We start from the raw sequence: 20,428 nt of genomic DNA on the forward strand, positions 1-20,428 counted from the left end.
TTATATACGCACACCTACATACATATACACACATGCATCCTCAGACGCACACAGACACACACTAATTCAAATAATATCTATTAATTCAGCATACCAATGTTTCCAATTTGAATATTTTCACCTATTCACAGGATCCCTGTACGTATTAGCCGGATCAAATTATTACAGAACCCGATCCCAGATTTGTTTTAGAATCTGATACTCCTTTCAATACAGACAGCAGTTCATATTTCCATTAAAAAAAAACAAATAAAAAAACCATACAAGCAAAACACTTTGGGAGGTGCGATCATCCTCGTCGGTTGTGTTTTAATGCCACTTCGCGAAAGAATGGATTTCAGTTTGTGTTTCTTACTCGGTGGCTTTCATTAAATGGCTGAGCAAGACAGATTTTTTAACCTTTTGTGATGACAGCTCACTTTATTCTCTTTAAACATTGCTGACAGAAAATGATTCCAAGGCCTCAGAGGAACATGTGAGACTTTTCACACCTCCCCCTCCTCTGTCTAAACAACCCTGCAGAACAAGGCTGCACTCAAAACAACCATCCAAATTAACCACATACCCCAACTTTTTTTTTTTTTTTTTTTTTTTGCACCAAAGAATAGCAGAATAGTGATTTTACTTGATAAATTTTGGTCCTGCGCACATCCAAGAGCAACAGCTAAATGGGCAAAAGGTTCCCATGTATCGGTCAATGTGGGACTAGTCCACAGTGGTGGTGCTTCGTCGAGGTGCTCAGATGGTGCGTGGTCAAGCCTTTCGCCTTTAGACCCCCCCGAATTTTTTCACACAGTGGAGCCGGTGTCACAATGAGTACACCAAGCTACACTCCTCTTGTCATGGCAACACTCATTCACTTCCTGTTCAATTAATAAATATAAAAAAAAAAAAAAAAAAAAAAAAAAAGAGGGGCCAGGCCTTGAGGCATGTAAATGACCAGGATGGGGGTGAAAACTCCTCGAATGGGGGTGAAGAGGGCAACAATGAAGGAGAGAGGAGGGACAGAGAAAAGTGCTGATGTATCAGCAGAACCCGGCTCGGTCTCAAGCTCAGACAGTGATCTATATGCAGGAACGCACACTGGGCCAGGCCTCCTCTCTTGACACATACATATTTAGCCCCTCTCTTGCTGATAGTGGAGAAAGGAAAAAAAAAAGGGGCTAAATCTGTGCTTCTGACCTCCCCCTTCTGGCCTGGGAGTACAAGGGGGAGGGGAATCGAGTCAGCGGTTGGCCTGGGACTCCATTCCATTTTGTTATCAGAGGTATGGGGACGCTGGTGCCAGCGCTATCATAGCCCCCAGATCGGCTGACGTACCACAGGGTTTATCACCACTACATGTGGTCATCTTACAGTTAAAGAGCAGATCTGATTGGATGCAGTTGCACAAAACTGGCGACCCACACCGACCCACTCACCCACCCACACACACACTCACACACAGAAACACACAAAAGCATGTCAACAAACAGGGAGCCTGGCTCCAAACTCTCACCGAGGCTGTATACAATGCCTCCAAAGAAACAGAGAGAAACACACACTCAACCTTGAATTTCAAAAGCCTCTTTTCCTCTCTTTTGACCATCAAGGACACAAGCTTGGAGGGAGACTTGATGATAGTGCTCGAGCTTTTTTGGCTGAAGGCAACACAGACAGCTGAAAAAGAGGAAAGGAGGAGGGAACGGAGAACTACACAATACGTTCAGAGCCGTAGCTCTCATAAGAGCACAGTTCTAATTAGAGAACAACGATCTGTAACCCAAAATGTTTGCACTTGCACAAGATTTTGCACAAATTAATATTAACAATTCCTCTAAAAATCAGAATGGAGATGGGGAAAAAAAATAAATAAAAAAATACACTGAAAATGGATTTATAAAATAAGCAACAACCATATTCATACAACCGTTTAGGGGCGGGAGGGTAATTAAATACAATCTTGATCAAAAGTTGCCACAAACAACCAGTAGCAATTGATCAACCTCAAGCATATGGCTCTCTGCTTTGTTCAGCTCAAAAAGAACCCAAGCACCAGTGTCTGCCTGCTTTGTAAACTAAAACATGCTTAATCGAGCCGGACTAGCTCCTGTCTTTTGAAAAAGACGTTGCAAGCACCGAGGCTCTTGAAGCCAGAGAGCCACATTTGAGGCTTGGCAGGGCTTGACGTTTGAGTACTGATGTTCTATCCCCCTTTATCCCCCCCCCACCGGAACTCTCTCTTCCATCCAACGTTTTTCCCCAACCTTCACAGTCCAAGCTGTTAGGTTCGGCAGCCCAGTGTGGCTCTCGGTCTGCCAGCGAAAACGTACACAAATAAAAAGATGGACAAATGCTGAAGACGACCGTCTGCTCATTCCCACCACCATGATTAAGGAGAGGGACAACTCATGCAGTTGACAAGATCACTACAGTATCCGGAAATAATGTAACAGGCAGGGAGTAACGTAAAGAAAAACACTGCAGAACTTAGCTTTTGTTTTGTGGCCAGAATGTGTCCAAGATTGGAAGTCTCCTCAGTGAAAAGCAGAGAGAGACAGAGAGAGAAAAGACACACACACACAGTTCAATCTCCCGTCGGTCTCAACAGGCAACGTTCCCTCTGAACTCAGCACTGGGACGTTTTAAAGGCTCCCAAGTTTACTTTGGTTTGTGCAGAGAGAAGAGCCTCTCTGTGCATGTGAACACTGTGTGCTTCCAGCTGTTCTTGCTTTCCTGCTTACTTTAAACTGCAAAAAAACAGAGGCCGTGGCCAGGGCCTCTGGTTGTCCCCACTGACTGACGGGACAAGCTTCCCATAAGCCTCTCAGGCTCAGGTTTTGTCAGCTGTTGCCATGGCCAGCTGCAGAGGCGAACCGGGGAAAGCTGTACAATACGACACGACACGGGGAACTTTAATTGTGCCTCTTCCAACACTGACTGTATGTCGAGATGCGCTATACACGGTTTGTGCTGCTGGGAAATGAAGCTCATTGTACATGGTTAAGGCTAACACTTAAAAAAAACATAAGGAGTAGGGGGTTGGTAGCGGTCCAAGAAATGGTACGATCAGAAAGAATAAAAGGAGAGCCAGCGGACAAGGAGAATTTGAAAGGAGAAAACGTCTAAAGGGATCGTCCGAGAGCAGAAACAGCGGGCGGGCGAAGGAACACCAGACCAAGCACGAGATGTTTCAACAGACAGAATGATATGCATATCACAATCATGTTCTAAAAAGAGAAGCGTGAGGGATAAAAGGGTTACGATCAGCTGGAAGGTCGAGCCCAAGCCCTCTGAGCTCAGTAATACTCAGCGGGTTTGAGAGGCTATACTCCTGTGAGATTGCAGAGGCAAGCCCTCTAACCTTACTCCCTCACAGATCAGAGGGAAAGGGCCTCCCAATTCCTGCACTTTGGGGTTAACAGGCAGAACTAAGACCATATGAATATTAATCCACTAGCTTGCTCAGGACTTAGCGTCGGCAAAATTTGAAAAGCAGTGGCAAAGGGGAGGGCTAGCATCTCGTGGAAAGCTGCTGGATCTGTTCCGACATATTAATGTGCACAATGCAGGAAGTAAGTAAAAGACAAAACACAAACGATTACACAACAAAGTCAAATGGGTAGCAGAATACTATGCTGAAGAAACGCCAGAGCGTGAAAACAGGCGGGCAGAAGTCATAACCTCATCCTAGTATCTCAATGCCTCCATGGCAAAAATCTGCTATGTTTTTATTTCTCGAGGCAAGTTTTTTTTTGTGGTGCATGCGAAGAGCCGGTTGTCATTTGGAGACCTCCTGCTCTGCTACACCTGCACCAATAAGGTTCTGCATGAAGGTGGACAAATAAAGCAGGATAGATAAGCTCAATCCCCGACCTCTGAACTCACAACCGAACAGGTGCACAGGAACTCCATAAACATAGTAAACACAAGAACAATCCCTGCAAACAGCAGGCCATACTCAATCACCTGGATGGCAGCAGAGAGTGACCTAATGTCAGGCAGGTCCAGCTTAGACAGTACCATCAGTTCTGTAGCAGTAGATCAGCAGCACAACTGCAAAAGGAACAAAATCGTTTTCAAAGGGCGACATGACGACAAGAACTGAAGAATTATGGCTGTGTATGCGTCCGTGATCGGCTACATATGCTCCATGAAAGGAAGTAATGTAAAAAAGAAAGCAAGTAATAAGCAATATACAAGCCTTATGTTGGAAAGTAGAAGCCTGTGGTGCACATATGCTCTCACTTGGGCTAATCAAAGACGGCCATTTCTCAGCTGCCTGTAGAGGTTAATGGCCAAGGGCTGAGTATGGAGGATACAGAGCTGAGTGCAGCAAAGTGCATTTCTGTCTAAGGGAAGTGGCTTATGGCTTCTTACCATCTGGAACGGCCTACCCGCATAGCGGGACCAGGCTCAAGACGCATCTGGAGTCATTGGCAGGAATGGCATGCGACAAGCAACTGTGCCAGGGCCTCATTGTGCCCACTGAAACATGGAACGATGGCAGTGGGATGGCACAGCCTGCCAGCCTCCAGAGCTGGTCCACCTCAGCTGCATGAGTGAAATGCTGCACACCTCCAAGGTTTACAATCAAAAATACTGTCTGATACAAACTCCAGACAAAGCTGGCCCCTACCACTGTGACACAAAAGAGGGATGAACTGGTGCCAAACCCCACCCCAGCCCAGCCTCCACCTCCCCCATGCAAAATGTTGGCGAGAAGAGCAGAGCTAGCCAGCCATGTGCACGTCAGACCTGATTCTCAGCTAGGGATCGGCGCCGGAGGCACAAATGGCTGCTTCCCAAACGCCAGTGTAAGACAAAGAGGAGCTGCTCTTAGACATGCATAGGCATGGCCACAGGGGCCCAAGCACCATATTCAATAACACATGCTTTGCAGAGCACAAATAAATATTGAGATATAGATTAGTACAAATAAATGCTTTTAGGACCATGATATAATAAGAAAACAGGTTCGTCACTCACGCAGCCCCGAGGTGCCATTCAGAGGACATACACAAACAAGCTCCATCAATCTGAATGTGTGTCACAGAGACAGCTAGAGCCTGGAGAGATCCTTCAGGCCCTGACCCCCTGTGTGCTGAGCTCTGTTTATCTCCAGCTCTTCCCTTCTCTGAGCCTCTGGCCTTGCATATAGAGCCATACACACCAGCTGGGGTATGAGGGCTGCTGACTGGTCAACATCATTACACACATATTGCAGAGTAAAGCAACATGGTGAGCTGGGGGGGTGGGAGCTCAGGCAGGTGTTTACATGGTTAGATTAAGTCACAGATGAGAAACGATAATAGTATGTCGGGGATTGTTTGGGGATTATTATTATTATTATTTTTTTTTTAAATTGACCCATTTATCTGGTGTTCAGGTCATCCAGGATCATAAAGGTAATGCCATTAAAAACGCCAGCTAGGTAATTTTATCCATAACCTAAGCACACAGTGCCACAAGCCAGCTCAGTGTAATACTCTGTTCTTGTGATAAACAAGGAGGTGATGATACTTCAGCAATGTAAATGCCCGTCTCCGCTGTCTGTGTGTGTGTGCGCCTGTGTGTGCACGCCTGTGTGAGTGTGAGAGAGAACTCACGGCTGGCACGGCCCGCTGACAGAGTTTTTAAAAGCCGCTCGGAGTCACGGCAGACTTAACGAAGTCGAGTGCCATGCCAGTGTGGCTGTGTGATCCACGACCACAACCCAATTTCCCCCTCTAACCCGACACACTTTACTTCTCTGTCTGAGAGGATTAGAGAAATGCCTATAGTGTACTTCCAAAAAAAATTAGTTTTTTTTTCCCCTGTGCGCGTTTTAAAGGAAACGTGGATCTGTGAGATACTGTTTCTGGCTTTTTCCGTTTTCATCCAGCAAAACCAGTTTGAGGGATCATGCGAGTCTCTCGAAAACTGCCTCTGAGCAGCTGACTCAGCAGCCGAGTTCTGTAGGAAGCTGTTGGTAGTTAGAGCACGAATGCTTGCACGAGTAGAAGAACATATTCTGTTACATGACTAATTCTGAGACAAAGACCGGTCTGCGTAACTGATTTCAGGGTGACTCACCGTCATTTCGTTTACCGTCAAAGGCGTAACGGAATTGCTCTTTTAAATAGCCTAGAGTTCGCTAATGAGCAAGCAGATTTCATTTAAATGTGGAGAATTAGCCAATAATATTAATGGCGTTAAAATAACGTGATTTGGGCACTTTTTGAATGAAAGAGTTACATTAAATTTGATCTACTCCTGGAGTTACGTCGTTGTTCCTATTCATTTCTGAGAGTCTATAAGCCCGTGCAGGGAGAGGCCTCTTCCTCTCTCCTCCCACAGCTTTTGCAGATAGAATTATGCTCGCTATTAAAGCTCGGCTCCACTCTGCTTTTTTTTTTTTCCAAGCGATGTCAATACCGCTGCTCTCTCTGCACTAAATTAATCACCATAGCCCATTCTCACGGTGCTAAATATGTCATTTATGGCATATTCTTTCTTACTATGGCGCTCTGTGGAAGAAGGCCGGGCAATCTATTCATCTTGCTTATACCTCCATAAATCTTGATTGGTTTGGGCCTCGCCTGCAAACCGACACCAGCGCCGCTTTCTCGTTTCACAGAAATAAAAACGATAAAAGGCCCGTCACGTCTTTCTCTGGGAAAAAAACGTATAGCAAATATTTGAATTGAATAAATGTGCCATTTTGGGAGTTTGCATAGAGAATCAATATTTTAATTAATATTATATATATATATATATATATATATATATATATATATATATATATATATATATATATATATATATATAAAAATTCATCCTTCATTCATCTTCTACCGCTTATCCGAACTACCTCGGGTCACAGGGAGCCTGTGCCTATCTCAGGCGTCATCGGGCATCAAGGCAGGATACACCCTGGACGGAGTGCCAACCCATCACAGGGCACACACACACTCTCATTCACTCACGCAATCACACACTACGGACAATTTTCCAGAGATGCCAATCAACCTACCATGCATGTCTTTGGACCGGGGGAGGAAACCGGAGTACCCGGAGGAAACCCCCGAGGCACGGGGAGAACATGCAAACTCCACACACACACACAAGGTGGAGGTGGGAATCAAACCCCCAACCCTGGAGGTGTGAGGCGAACGTGCTAACCACTAAGCCACCGTGCCCCCTTATATATATATATATAAAATCCATTTTAAGCTACAGCTGAACGACAAAAATAATGCAGTTGAAATGCAATGTAAAGCATTATTCAAAAATCAAACATTTATATTAAGTCCAGAGCAAGCGAGATGTGAAATGTAAACTTTGCCGTTCTAAACACGTTTTGACATCATAACACACGTTTCCATCGGGATTTGGAGAAAAAAAAACTCCCTAGAGATAACAGAAATAATACAGATAAATTAACATGCTTTTGTGCCTTAGGTAAACATTTCAATGGGTCATTTTCACAATAAAATACATAAAAATGTATACTTTTTATATGAATCTTATATAAATATATATATGTAATTTTTTACATCTATAAACAACTACAGCTATAAATACAAACTACAACTAATCCACAGTGTTCCTGGGAAAGGCTCCGGATCCAAAGCGGTTACTAAATAAGGATGAATGTGAATCGAGTCGTCTGTGGAAGTGTGAACACATCTGCTACCTTCTGAACTGTGTTACAGATCCCTTTTCATAATGTAGGTACTTTAGAGTGTAAGAGTTTGTGTGTTTGAGAAAAGTGGGTTCGGGGTTTTCCCACTTTCTTCGGAACTTCCCACTTCCACTGCCATCAACAGCACGGCGCAGTGCGGCTCGGATCGGCTCGGCGCTTCCTCCAGCTGCTAGTTTGTCAAACACACGGGGCAGATTCCCAGCACGTTTAAAGCCACACTCTTGGTGCCTTAGTGAACCTGTCTCTGAACCTGTTTCCCTTCAAGCTCTTCTGGTTCTCGCAATTCGTTTCTTTAGCCAGGTGGTTTCGAAGGGCGAGACTGTGGCTGGAGGGGATGGAACAATGCAGTGTGATGGCAGGCACGACAACATTGCGGGCCTGTGCGAGCATGCGGCATACTTTTGTTTACTTTAACCCTCATGCTCTCTTAAGACCAAATATGATTCATTTAAATTTTTCTTTAAACCAAATACAACACACACACACACACACACACACACACACACAGACAGAACAAACAAAAGCCACTATTCCGAGCTCAGGGTTCACCCAGGAACCCTGGTGCTGTGACGCTTCATCACTACACACCCTTCAAAAATAAAAAGGTTTAGAAGCTCTATCCAACGTGCTGGTATGAGGAGGAGCGTGAGCAACAAGTTGTTTAGCGGTCTCGTCCGGAAAAGCACAGCTGGGTTAACCACCCTCATACAATAGAGAAGAAAAACAGAAAGAAAAAAGGGAAATAACTCCCCCGGTGTTGCCTTCAGCAACCAGCAAGCACCATCAAACACGCACACACTCAGCCAGCTCTTCTTTTTTTAATCGCGTTCTGGGCTGGACATTTTGACGCTGCAGTCCACATGGGGACTGTGCAGGGCCTGTTCATCAGCTCCCCTTAAAGGACTTCGGTGCAAGTTGATGCCAGCTGCAGGCTGTGTGCCCAGCAATGTGCGGGCCTCGAAGAATGAACTTTGAAGAACTTCAGCCATGTGCAAAGCGTCCATCATGGACTGGCATCCCGAGCTGTGATAACACAAGCAGCAGAAAATGCTTTCCTAGACTCTGCAACCTCTTTTTCTTCCCCCCTCTTCAGAGAATCGTCAGAGAAAACTGCGGCACACCAATCAAACAGAAGCGCAATCTAGAGCTCCTTACGAGCAATACTTAGCCATTAATGTGAACTTAAAGGTCTCATTCATCACGGTGCCGTTTCCAGGTCTCCACCACAGCTCGGATAATGAAGACGGATCGAGTCCTCGGCATACCCTGCCGAGGCGCCGGGAGTGCATAGAAAGAACAGAATAAATAATCAGGCCCTTATTAAATCTCTTTATTCACGATATACAGAGCATGGAGTGGCATGACCAAGAGCTTACTTTCTACTGGTTTGGGGCCCATTCCTGTGCGGGACGAGCTGGTACAGTGCGTCATCACGCGTCAGGGGTCCGCCTGAAAGGCTGCGCCGCTGCCAGCAACTACTTGTAGTCTGGATTACGGACAAGGCTGACAAAGCTGCAATATGGCCTTTAAGGTAATTCTGAGTATTCAGGGCCACTGCTCGGCTTCTAGATAACCGGGTCGTTGCGTTCTGGCCTTTTACAGCTCACAGTGCCGTATGGACCTGCGGTGAGCCCTGATGTTCGCTCCTTTAGGCAGGCCAGAACGGCAGCTGGCTAAACTGTGCGTTTTTAAAGAAAAATACAAGAGGTGAGTCCTCGCTGAGGAAAGGTAAGCCTGCTTTTCCCTGCCCCCACATCCCCATCGTGTCTCTCTTTTTCTCTCTCTCCTACCCCTCCTCTTACCCTCGATGAAGGTTAATGGCATGAGGGTACAAGGCTGAATACCGATCAGGCAAAGATGGATGGAAAGCTGGAGGAAAACAATCCCGCAGGTCTGGAGTCTAGAGATTAACTAAATATTAACTAACCAAAAAACCCATACAGCTGCTGCCCTTAAAGCAATTACACACACTCCCCATGTCTTCCTTCCTCAAATATCCCTTTATAACAACAACAAGCTGTTAATAATATCTGGGTTCCCCCCTTGTCCACAAGCACAGGAGCAAATATATGTAAAGGAAGAAGAAGAAGGAGAAGACGAAGAAACCCTTCATTTAAAGAGGGAGTAGAACAAGCGAGAGCCAGAAAATACAAATCTGTCTCCTGAGTGGAAGCAGACTATGACCTGGAAAATACCTAAGCAGGACGGCAAGATTTCCAGGGGCATCAGTCAGTGAGGAAATATTTCAATCCATTTCCTATAAACCACAACCAGCCGATCTACCAAATCATATAAAAAAAAAATAAAAAAAAAAAATACTTGAACATTTTCCTCCTAGTGAGAGGATATCATGAATCCTTCACTTTGTTGCTTTTGAAATATTTCAAAACAAAAATCAGTTTCATAAGCCTAATGCGTACGAGGCGAATTATTCGGCGCTTAGGCTCGCGCACAAGAGCACCAATAAAAACTGATTGGACGAGACAGAAGATAGATCGACTTTCCATTTGCATTTCAAATGCTGCTGATAAACATGACGATCAGAGAAAGGAAAAGTGAGAAGAAAGACTGAAGGAAAAAAAAAAAAAATCAAAAGGTTCTGTCCAATAAGCAATATTCATCGCTTGCTGCCCTGCAGCCCTACAATCTTTCTTTTGGAAGACATAGATCATCCATAGACAGAGGGAAGAGAGAGAGAGAGAGAGAGAGAGAGACTTCCTTCACAAAGCACAAACAAAATCTTCTTCGCCTGGTGTCTTCCATCATCTTTATTCATCGGTCACACACTTACCAAAATCTCACAGCTTCAATAGACACAGACAGAAAGTGCTGCATGATGTACATGTACGTGGTTACGCTCCTTAGAACACAAGACAACGTGAAACTGTTCGTTGCTGTTTTTACGTTTGATGTCACGGCGTCAAAAAAAAAGCGGAACATTAGATCTGACACTAGCATATGGACAGACGGAAAGCATTACGGTCAGCGCTCCATATGTATCTTTAAACCCGAGAACAAAGAAGTCAACTTTGGATTAATGGCTGTTTACAGAACCCAGAGGCTGAAAGATACCGTAAATCAAAAAAAAAAAAAAAAAATCATTTAGAGGTTAGAACTGTTGCCTAAATCCTTAAAAAAAAAAAAAAAAAAAAACACACAACATAAAAAAACCCCTCAATTTGGAGTTGATCATCTCTGTTCTGGTGTCTGTAGGTGAACAACAACGGCGTGGTCTTGGGTCATAAGGTCACTGGATTGGTCAATTCAACCCCCAAAAATGACGCTTCACTGATGGGTCGTCCCACAAAAAACAAAACAAAAAAAAAGATTAATAAATAACCAGAATATAAAATACGGGCCTGATGGTCTGTACAGCATTGTGCAGAAAGAAGGCACTCTAAAGGAAAATCGCTCCAGCCTCTCGACTTACTTGACATATGAGGTCACAGCACTCGGACTGAAGTGCCGGTGGAAATTACCATACTGTGGAATATTAGCGCTCTGAAGGGAAAAGGGCAAAAACAAATTGCTCTTGCACGCCAGGAGGCATTTCTACTGCTTAGTGCACAGTTCTTTAATGCCACACCAGACAAAGGGACTGGTGGCTGAAATCTGGTGGACCGACGCAGGACCGTGGCCCAGCAAAACCTTCCTCTGCATTTCAGAACTCTCATTCTAATGCTGTCTCTATTATTTATTCATCAGCCGAGAGAGATTTCGGCATTTCTTGCAGACCCAGGCTATTTTCTGAATCAGCATGGTTTCTGGGTTATTACTCCAGAGAGTGAATCTTATTTCCAATCGGGAAGGTGGTCAGCTTTTAACCCTGTACTTAAATGATACGGTTTTTAAACGATACTTAAATGAAACGGTTTATTTCAAGCCGGTGGCTTTTCCCAAAAAATAAAAAAACCTCAAAACGCAGTGGCCGATTTTGGAGGAGTCTTAAAACCAGAAGTCTTCAACTAACTTCCTTTTAAACAGCATCCCGATGCAACATTTAAGCTGCAGAGGCAAAATTCCTCACTTAGACATAGGAAATGTCAGAAATGTCAACGTGCAAATGCCCCACAACAAACACACACACACACTTAATTCGATATGTACAGAGTGCTCATGTGCACACAAACACAATCTCTCAGAGGTCATGTGTCTTTTTTCTTTTTTCCACCCCCTCAATCTCCCCTTACATTAGATTAATTAAAATGTCAATCATTCAATGGTGATAAATAACTACAAGCCCTTGTTAAGAAAGTGAATTACAACCTGCGTATCGAAATCATTTTGACATTTACCTTTGTGGTACACGTAGGGTTTAGATATTATTTCGATCCTGATCTTAAGCTCTTTCAGGGAAATTCATTACAGCAGGAGTATAGCATAAATGCCAGGGTTAGGATTGTAAAACTTTGGCAACTTTTGGAAGAAAAAAATTGCTGATTTTTTCAATATTTTGAATATTTGAATTATAAAATCAATCAATCATGTTCAATTAAAGTACCTTTAACAAACCAAATACGCTGCAACAGATATTAATTACTTAACGCTTTGCTGGATAGGCTTGCAGTATTCTTACAAACTGACAGGGAAGAGAAAGTGACATGCTGGAAAAGAAGGCTGAACTTGACCTCGGTGACCCTTAGGTTTACAACGCAGCCGTCTGTCTCAGCGATCAATACTCTGGAGCGAAGCACGAACCGACATGAAAAAATTTGCACCAGTGTCAAGGACAACATTGCTGCTTTGACTAGGATAGTGAAACTGGAAGAAATACCCCAGAGGTAAAGAAGTTCGGCTCCGGAGCTCGGATGTAAATATAGCCCATCATGGCCACCTGCCAGTGCAATCGTGAAGCCGTGATATTTACAGACAAATACGTATGGAAATATATATGCCTATTTCCCTGTCACAGCCTACGCTGCTTTCTGTCACCTCCGAAACGACAAAAACAAACAGATTTCTGTCCTGCGTCGTGCCCCGGGTCTGCTAGGAGTGTCGTGTCAGGAGATTGCATCTTTTATTTATCACCTCCTTGGCTTTATTTTTGCAGCACATTCCAGAATGCAGCATGCAATCAGCCAAGAAAACCCTCCCAGTGTGCGCTCACTCTTGTCTTTTCCCATCACCACAATGCAGAACGACGAGCATGTGCACGCACACACACACACACGTGCGCGCACACACACAAAAGGGATAAGGTCTTCTCACTGACAGAGAAAAGACTCTCCACACAACCTAATGAAAAACAGGGCAGAGGCTCTTGATCTTCCGAGCCGCTGATCCAGTCCAAGAGGGTCCGGGGAGGAGGCTACAGCTCAACACACACACATGGGTTTGGACCTTTTGTGCGTTACTGTGAGCAGACACCCATCTTGGCTCAGGAAGAAGGGCACAAAGCCCAGATGAGGCGCCGCTCATCCATCCAGAGGAAAGGGGGGTAGGAGGAGGAGGAGGAGGAATGGTCATGCAGAAAATTATGTCTGCAGATTGTATTACAATTCAAATGGACCGTACAACGAAACGAGGTTAAAAAAAAAAAACCCTGCAACGTTTCCAAACCCGAGGACGATCAAGGCACCGGGAGCTAGTCTTGGCGACTCTAAACAAAAGCAAACCTCCTGAATCGAAGCCCACAACATATTGCACAGATGCAAAATTCTTTTCTGCAGTGCTATTTTTCAGACAAGTCTCCAATCAGTTCAGTGCTGCACACACACACAAACACACACACACACACAACCAGCACCAATGCATCAGCTGTAAACTGACAATACAATGGCTGCGTCACAAACTACACAGTGGAGTAGGCTACAAACAGGGGACTGTTTTTCACACACTGTTTAGGGCAGAATGCGGTTTTCTGGGACCAAGGTCCATTTAAAAAAAAAAAATGAGGCTCTGCAGCTTTAAATCGCCATTCCTCCCAGCCCCCTCTTTTTTTCCTTCTTCTTCTTCTTCTTCTTTTCCAAATCTCTTCTATTTAACAAGCAGTGAAAAGAAATAAAAAGGCGCTTTTGTTTGCCTTTCCTTTCGCACTGTGACATAAAGCTGAAAAGACACAAACGAACATGAAAATGGGAACAAAGTGCCAGTTTCAATGGGAGAGTGGGGGAGATGCCTGACGGCTATTTGATATGCGCACTGGCTAAAATGCAAAACCAAACAGCACCAAATACTGGTTCAGGAACTAAGAAGAAGAGAGAGAGAGAGAGAAAGAAAAAAAAAAAACACAACACACACAAGCTAGCTGGGCGAAATGACACAAAAACTCACAACTAAAACCGCTTCCAGTTTTATTTCGACTCCGAATTCAACTCGGAACAAAATCAAATCAAATAAAAAACAAACAAACACAAAAGTCAACACGATGTCGCTTGTCATTTCAGTGACATTAAAATGCTAGCTATAAGCTATCCGTCCTGTCGGAGCAGACTCGCTAAACCTCCCCCATGCCTTTCACTTCTGAAAAAAATAAACAAAACCACAGACAATCCGTCATAACGTCGTCTTTCACCAACTCGGGACTAAAATAAAAAGACACCGGGTTCGAAAGACAAAAGCACTAAAGGAGTGAATCGTGCTAATAATAAAAACGCTCGACAAGACGCTTTTTCTTTAAAACGCACTCTGTGCTACAGACTACAGTGTCATGGGCTCCACTTCCGTGCTGCTGTTTTTCTTCTGAGTAGAACAAAAAAAAATGCAGTAGAGGAAGAGGATTTAAATATAAAGAGGCTTTAATTATAGCTCGTCGGATAAACAATTCCCTCGGAAAGGGTATAAATGAGAATATTCGTGCGCGTAAAGTGGAGCAAAGAGCCGAACAATGCTATCGGGTGGTAGGAGATGTAACGTTAGCCCCTATGGGGAGATTTAAACCCGCTGTGCCCTTTGTCGTTCGTGTTCGCTTCTTTGTTCGTTCTAAACGCAATCGATTTTCTTAAATCGTGGCCGAATTCATACAAAAAAGCTGAATACGTTTATGTGGATTACGTTTATTTGGCATTGACATGTGAATAAATTGAACGTTTTTTGCAGCTTGTTTGCACTCACCGACTTGGAGTACGTTGTCTACGCAGCCGCTCTCGAGCAGCGCGACGCCTCGACGGAAAGGCAGCCGGGTCTCATCGCTTCCTTCCCCGGCCGCGGCGGTCTCCTCACCGCCGGTGTTGAACGAGGAATACATGCAGATTTCCCGTTCGCTCCTCGGAAAAGACCAGTACACGATCCGCCTCTGAACGGGCTCTGGGATCCGCTCGAAGCGCTCCTCCACCCTCTGAAAGGGCCATTTTTCGGCCACTTTGCGCGCTGCAATGTCCAAGAGCGACTCCGGGGTCTTGCCCGTTCCCCCTTGGGCCGAAGCCGATGTGGCGCATACTGCTCCGCCGGCCCGCAGCCCCTGTCGACACGCTGTGCTATAACCGGGTCGGCAGCAGAACCGCTTAGCTGGGGGCTGCTGCACGCGCTCCGCCATGATCTCCACTCCGCTTTAACGGCAAGAGCGGAAGTCGCTGTGCCATATAAACGGGGAATAAGGAAGGGGGAAAAAAAGGTTACGTTCGGATCGATTGTAAGCCGTGTATGGGCAACGACTCCTTATTTGGTCAAACTGGGCGGAGCCTCGATGTGTTGTCAACTGTGTACGAATCAAAATGGGAAGTGGGCGGAGCTTTCAGGACTATTCTTAAATAGTAGGCACAGGGTAAGTGTGCGGTTTCGGACTTGGACCTTTATAACACTAGATAAGAATAGAGAAGGTTTTTAAAACAGCCATTTTTCTATTTTCTTTTTGCAGTCGTTCTTTACAGACGATATTTATTTTAGTGGGCGTACACAGACGTGTAAGGGTGGTGCCTATAATATAAGATCCAGCTTATGTCTAAAAAAACCCCTCAAAGCCTGAAAAGAAATATTTAAAGTGCCCCTGAAATCACAATAGAGGGTTCAGAGCTTTATGTCATTCATTTGACACGTTATAGATTTAATGTAGAATTTATTTTTCTTATTTAAACTGTTTATGGCAATAATTTTGTCAAGATTTTTGTATTTTTATGTAAGTATTTACACACACACACACACACACACACACACACACACACTCACGCACACACAAGCACACACACTCACGCACACACAAGCACACACACACACACACACACTCACTCACACACACACCCCCCCACACACACTCACTTACTCACACACTTACTCACTCACTCACTCACTCACCCAATCACGTACTCACACACACTCACTCACACACACTCACTCACTCTCACACACACACAAACACACACTCACAAACACACAGAAGAGAGAGAAGGAGGGAGAGAGAGATTTGGAATATGAATATTGTAAATGAAATTCCTGTGATGCACACAGGGTAGTCTTTATGGTTACAGCAGCTCTTAGTTCTTAGATCCAAATGTACAGTGCGATGAACTGATTCGTCACAGTAAAAGCGATGCCACTGTAGGCTTTGAAATGTATTTCTGTTCAAAATGAATGGCTACATGTCCATTATTCTGTTGCCATGGATGCAGTTGCTAACAGCCAGGGACGTTACCTTTTTGAGGATTTAATGTATGTTTCTGCAGAAAAATCATCAGTATATTAATTAGACTGTTAATTAGCACTTGCCATGTCAGATCAGCTAAACACCAATTAACCAATGGCATACATTGTATAGTATCAAGGTTAACAGATAGGGCTACTGTTGAAGTTTATGAGAATCCCAATATTGTCCATCTATCCTGATAGATTCCCTTTTCGCCTCAAGAAAGTACGTATGATGACAAACCTCAAAATGGTAGATTTAACTGGCTGGAAATGGTATCTAGATGTCTTTTCAATCACTGTTGAAAGTGAGGCCATGAAAAGGAGAAACATCATTTAGCCTTATGATGCTGTAATTCTAATCCTAATTCTAATTCTAATGTGCTGGAAAAAAAAGTACAGTAAAGTCTGCATTAGTCACCAGCAATAGCTACTGTGAACATTAATGCATCCACCATATTGAAATGGACCAGATTTGACTGGAAGCCAAAGCAAGTCTATGATGAGATGCACCTTTGTCCTGAAATCATCTATAAGCTTGCGATATATGGAAGTATTTTTCATTCTGATTGGCCAGAAGTTGTTCCATCTGCAAGATAAAGGACAGGGTTATATTAACACGCTTGCTAAGATATTATCATTTCTACATATGACAACTCATTCAGAAGGACAAAACGTTTAACAAAGAAAAGATATAATTGTTGATGAAGTTTTCTGTCAGGAGGTACTTATTTAACATTTATGGTTAGAGTCTTGAATGTTGGGACTTTTTAAGAGTCAGTCCATGGAAATGTATTCAGGACAGAGGAATTTATGCTTAGTGGTTTCTTTGTAACGTGTCAAGCTGCTTTTTTGTTTTCTGTTTTCAAGACGAAAATAATAGAAGAGGCTGGTGAAGGAATGACTGCTTATAGCTGCTATAATGAAAGTGAAAATGTGGGTGTAATCAGTCTGGTGACTGAAAGCAGGGAGAGTATGGAGTAGAGTTTTGTATCTGAATAATGTCTTAAAAATAAATAATGTAAAGGGGCATCCATTTTTTTACATTCTCTAAGTGGATGGAAATGTCTCACAGATAACCATAACCAGTCTGCCGAGCAATAAAATCACACCATCAGTAAAATCTTTCTAGGTGATTCTATCTTTCACTGATGGTCTGGATTGGGGATTGTCTCCTGATTCTATGTGGTAGATTGGACTTGGTAGAAGTGTTAAACTCTTTATTTTTCTTTTCTTTTCTTTTTTTTTTTTTTTTTTTTTTTTTTTTTTTTAAAAGACGTTAGCCAATATGCAGAATTTGGCAGCGACATCCCTATTTATGCGTCAAGAAACATTCACTTGCGTTCTCACCACCCGGCGGGTCGTAAAGGCATTATAGAACAAATGTACAAAGCGGTTATGCATGGTTTCACTTCTGTTTAGCCTAACAACGGTGGCCCAATTTTAAAGCACCTGCTTTATTGCAGGTTATCTTCATAATGGATAAAACATGGACATTTATACGGATCTCCATCATATCTGGCCGAGCGATCAGGAGTGGCCATTGATTGAACAAATCCAGGAGCTGTTAAATGTAATAACGTAGCGTAGACACTCAAAATCTGTTGTTGCATTCCAACTACACAGACCTGTCTTTTGTCATGGACTGCAAAAATGAAGAGAAAAGATTTTGGGGTTTAATAAAAAATCAATGCAAGCCTATGATGAGAAAAAATAAAGCGATACTCAAAAACAATAAATGTGCAAAAGGTCATCAAACAGTCATTACCAGGTCGAAACCAAATATAGGCAAATACAAAGGCTTACTAGCAGAACAGAATAGACAGCTGGAGTGAGACTTCGCTGTGACTGATCTAGATTCTTGAAAAGAGTCTAGATTCTTGAAGAGTGTGTGCGTGTGTGTGTGTGTGTAAATTGGTGTAATCAGAAGAGTGCTGCCTGGTTGAAAATTCCAATATTCATGAATAAATATCACACAATTTTGGTGTGAAATTAGTTTTTTATATCTTTGCACAGCACATTCAATTTCCAGATTGCTACCAAATATAAACAGTGATATCTATCTATCTATCTATCTATCTATCTATCTATCTATCTATCTATCTATCTATCTATCTATCTATCTAAAGATATATATGCATGTGTGTGTATGTATGTAACTACATGCCCATCCACACAGTAAAGACAATTTTGAGATGCTAATCAACATACAACTCATTCTTTGGACTGTGAGAGATAACCAGAGTACCTGAGTAAACCGGAGAACATGCTAACTTTATGCACACTAGGGAATCGAACCCCCAGCCCTGGAGGTGGGGTGTGTGTGGGTATATGTGGAAAAATGGAGTAAATTGCACGTAACATTTAACCAGTCAGCTGAGGCTGACAAGAGGACTCTTCTTATCTGTCAATAAAATTGTTTGTTTGTTTAGTTTGTAGACAGATTTACATTTTTGTTCTGTTGCATTTTACTTCTTTGTCTTTTCTTTTTTTTTTTTTTTTTTTAAAGCTGTGAATATACAAGTGAGCAACCATTTGTTGCTGCTATGGTGATCGGGCTTTACAAGATGTTAAGAAGAAGAGCACTGGCAGACAGAATGGAGAGGCATTAAAAAGGCTGCACGCAAATACAAAACCCTGAGGCGGCCCATATCCAAATCAGTAACAAAACAAGGGTCAGGCTATTTAGGCAGAATCTTGGTCTGCTCCGCAACATTTGAGAATGATTTGGCTAAGCACATCCAGGAAATGGAGAGAACATTGTTTGGCCTATCTTCACAAGACATCAGAAGGATTGCTTGTGAATTGCTTGAGCATTGTGGCCTAAAATATTTTCAAAAGACGAGAAGAAAATGGAAGGTAGAAATCGGTTTTATGGCGTCTTGAAGTGCAGCCCCATCTGTCAGTTAGAACACCACAAACCACTCGTCTGTCTAGGGCTGTGAGGTATAACAGGGCACAGGTGGGTGTGTTTTTCAGCATTTTGCACAAAACTTGTTGGTTAAACAGAATCTAATCTGTGGGACATGACTGTAGGATATAATCTTCAGTGGATGGATAAGGCAGGAAGACCAGAGCAGGAATTTAATACAAGTGTCGCTTGTGCCATGAGTGCAGCAGGCTAGTTAAATACCTTCATTCATTCATTTTCTACCACTTATCCGAATTTCTCGGGTCACGGGGAGCCTGTGTATCTCAGGCGTCATTGGGCATCAAGGCAGGATACACCCTGGACGGAGTGCCAACCCATCGCAGGGCACACACACACTGTTAAATAAATCCATTCATAAAATTCAGTAACACATTATGCTGGTCAGGGTTGTGCAGGATCCAGAGCCTATACTGGCAACAGTAGATACAAGACAGGACACCAGTCCATCTCCTGACATTGCAGACACCTTGGGAAAATTTTAGATGATGCAATCAATTCTTTGAACCCTGCACCTATACGAAGAACATGCAAAACACAGAACATAACTGGCTGAAACGTTGGACCCTGGAGCTACAAAGCACCAACCCGGCATGCTACTGTTCCACCCCAGTTCATTTTCCCCAAAGTTTACTGTCCTTTGAAAGGGAATGAACATCTAGCTGTCGAATGGTATACAGCGGTTGTGTCAGACTTGTTGGAGGACGGTTCCTGGACCAGCCACATCTGATTATCATTTTTCCAAAACTCTAAAGGCAGTCTTTCTCGCAAAACTAATTATTGTGTCATTATAATTACTTTGCCACAAGATCCCCATCAAGCCTCTAAGAGAAGCTATCATTTAGTGGCAGACAGTTTGACTACATCGCACCTCAGGGCAGAGTATCATATGCGGCTTTTTTGGCCAAGCATATAATAACAGAGATGATGTGGGTAAAAGAAATAACTTATTTTTAAACCTGTATTTTCTAATGTGTATGCAAACTAGCCTAAAACAGCACGGTTGCTATTGTCTTACTGTCCTAAAGTACTGTGTTAGTGTTTTACATGGTAACAGCGTAGCACATTTCAAGCTTGAAGGTTTGAAAATGGTTTAAATCTTCAGCCTTTGAGGTTCCTTTAATGGTTTTATGTCGAACCCTAGACATTTATGTTCCAGTATTTATTCAGTGTGAGGGCTTTTCAACTGCTGGTATTGTCCATTAAAATATTTCATTCAGCTGTCACTTATTTTTTATGCATATGGTCAATCCTTTAATACACTGCACCGCTCTCTG

At 43.2% G+C, this 20,428-nt stretch overlaps 1 protein-coding gene across 2 annotated transcripts in view; it reads right to left on the bottom strand.

The window, feature by feature from the left end:
* The window catches only part of zswim6 (zinc finger, SWIM-type containing 6), a 56,911-nt gene extending 41,670 nt beyond the window's left edge, over window positions 1-15,241 (bottom strand). For both annotated transcript variants that reach the window (XM_060895727.1, XM_060895726.1), the window contains exon 1: window positions 14,720-15,241. In XM_060895727.1, the coding sequence (XP_060751710.1) occupies window positions 14,720-15,140 (421 nt within the window). In that variant the 5' untranslated portion in view covers window positions 15,141-15,241. The remainder of the gene's footprint in view (window positions 1-14,719) is intronic.
* Window positions 15,242-20,428: the final 5,187 nt, after the last annotated feature.

This window comes from Tachysurus vachellii, chromosome 20 (assembly GCF_030014155.1).
Source record: "Tachysurus vachellii isolate PV-2020 chromosome 20, HZAU_Pvac_v1, whole genome shotgun sequence".
Lineage (NCBI taxonomy): Eukaryota > Metazoa > Chordata > Actinopteri > Siluriformes > Bagridae > Tachysurus > Tachysurus vachellii.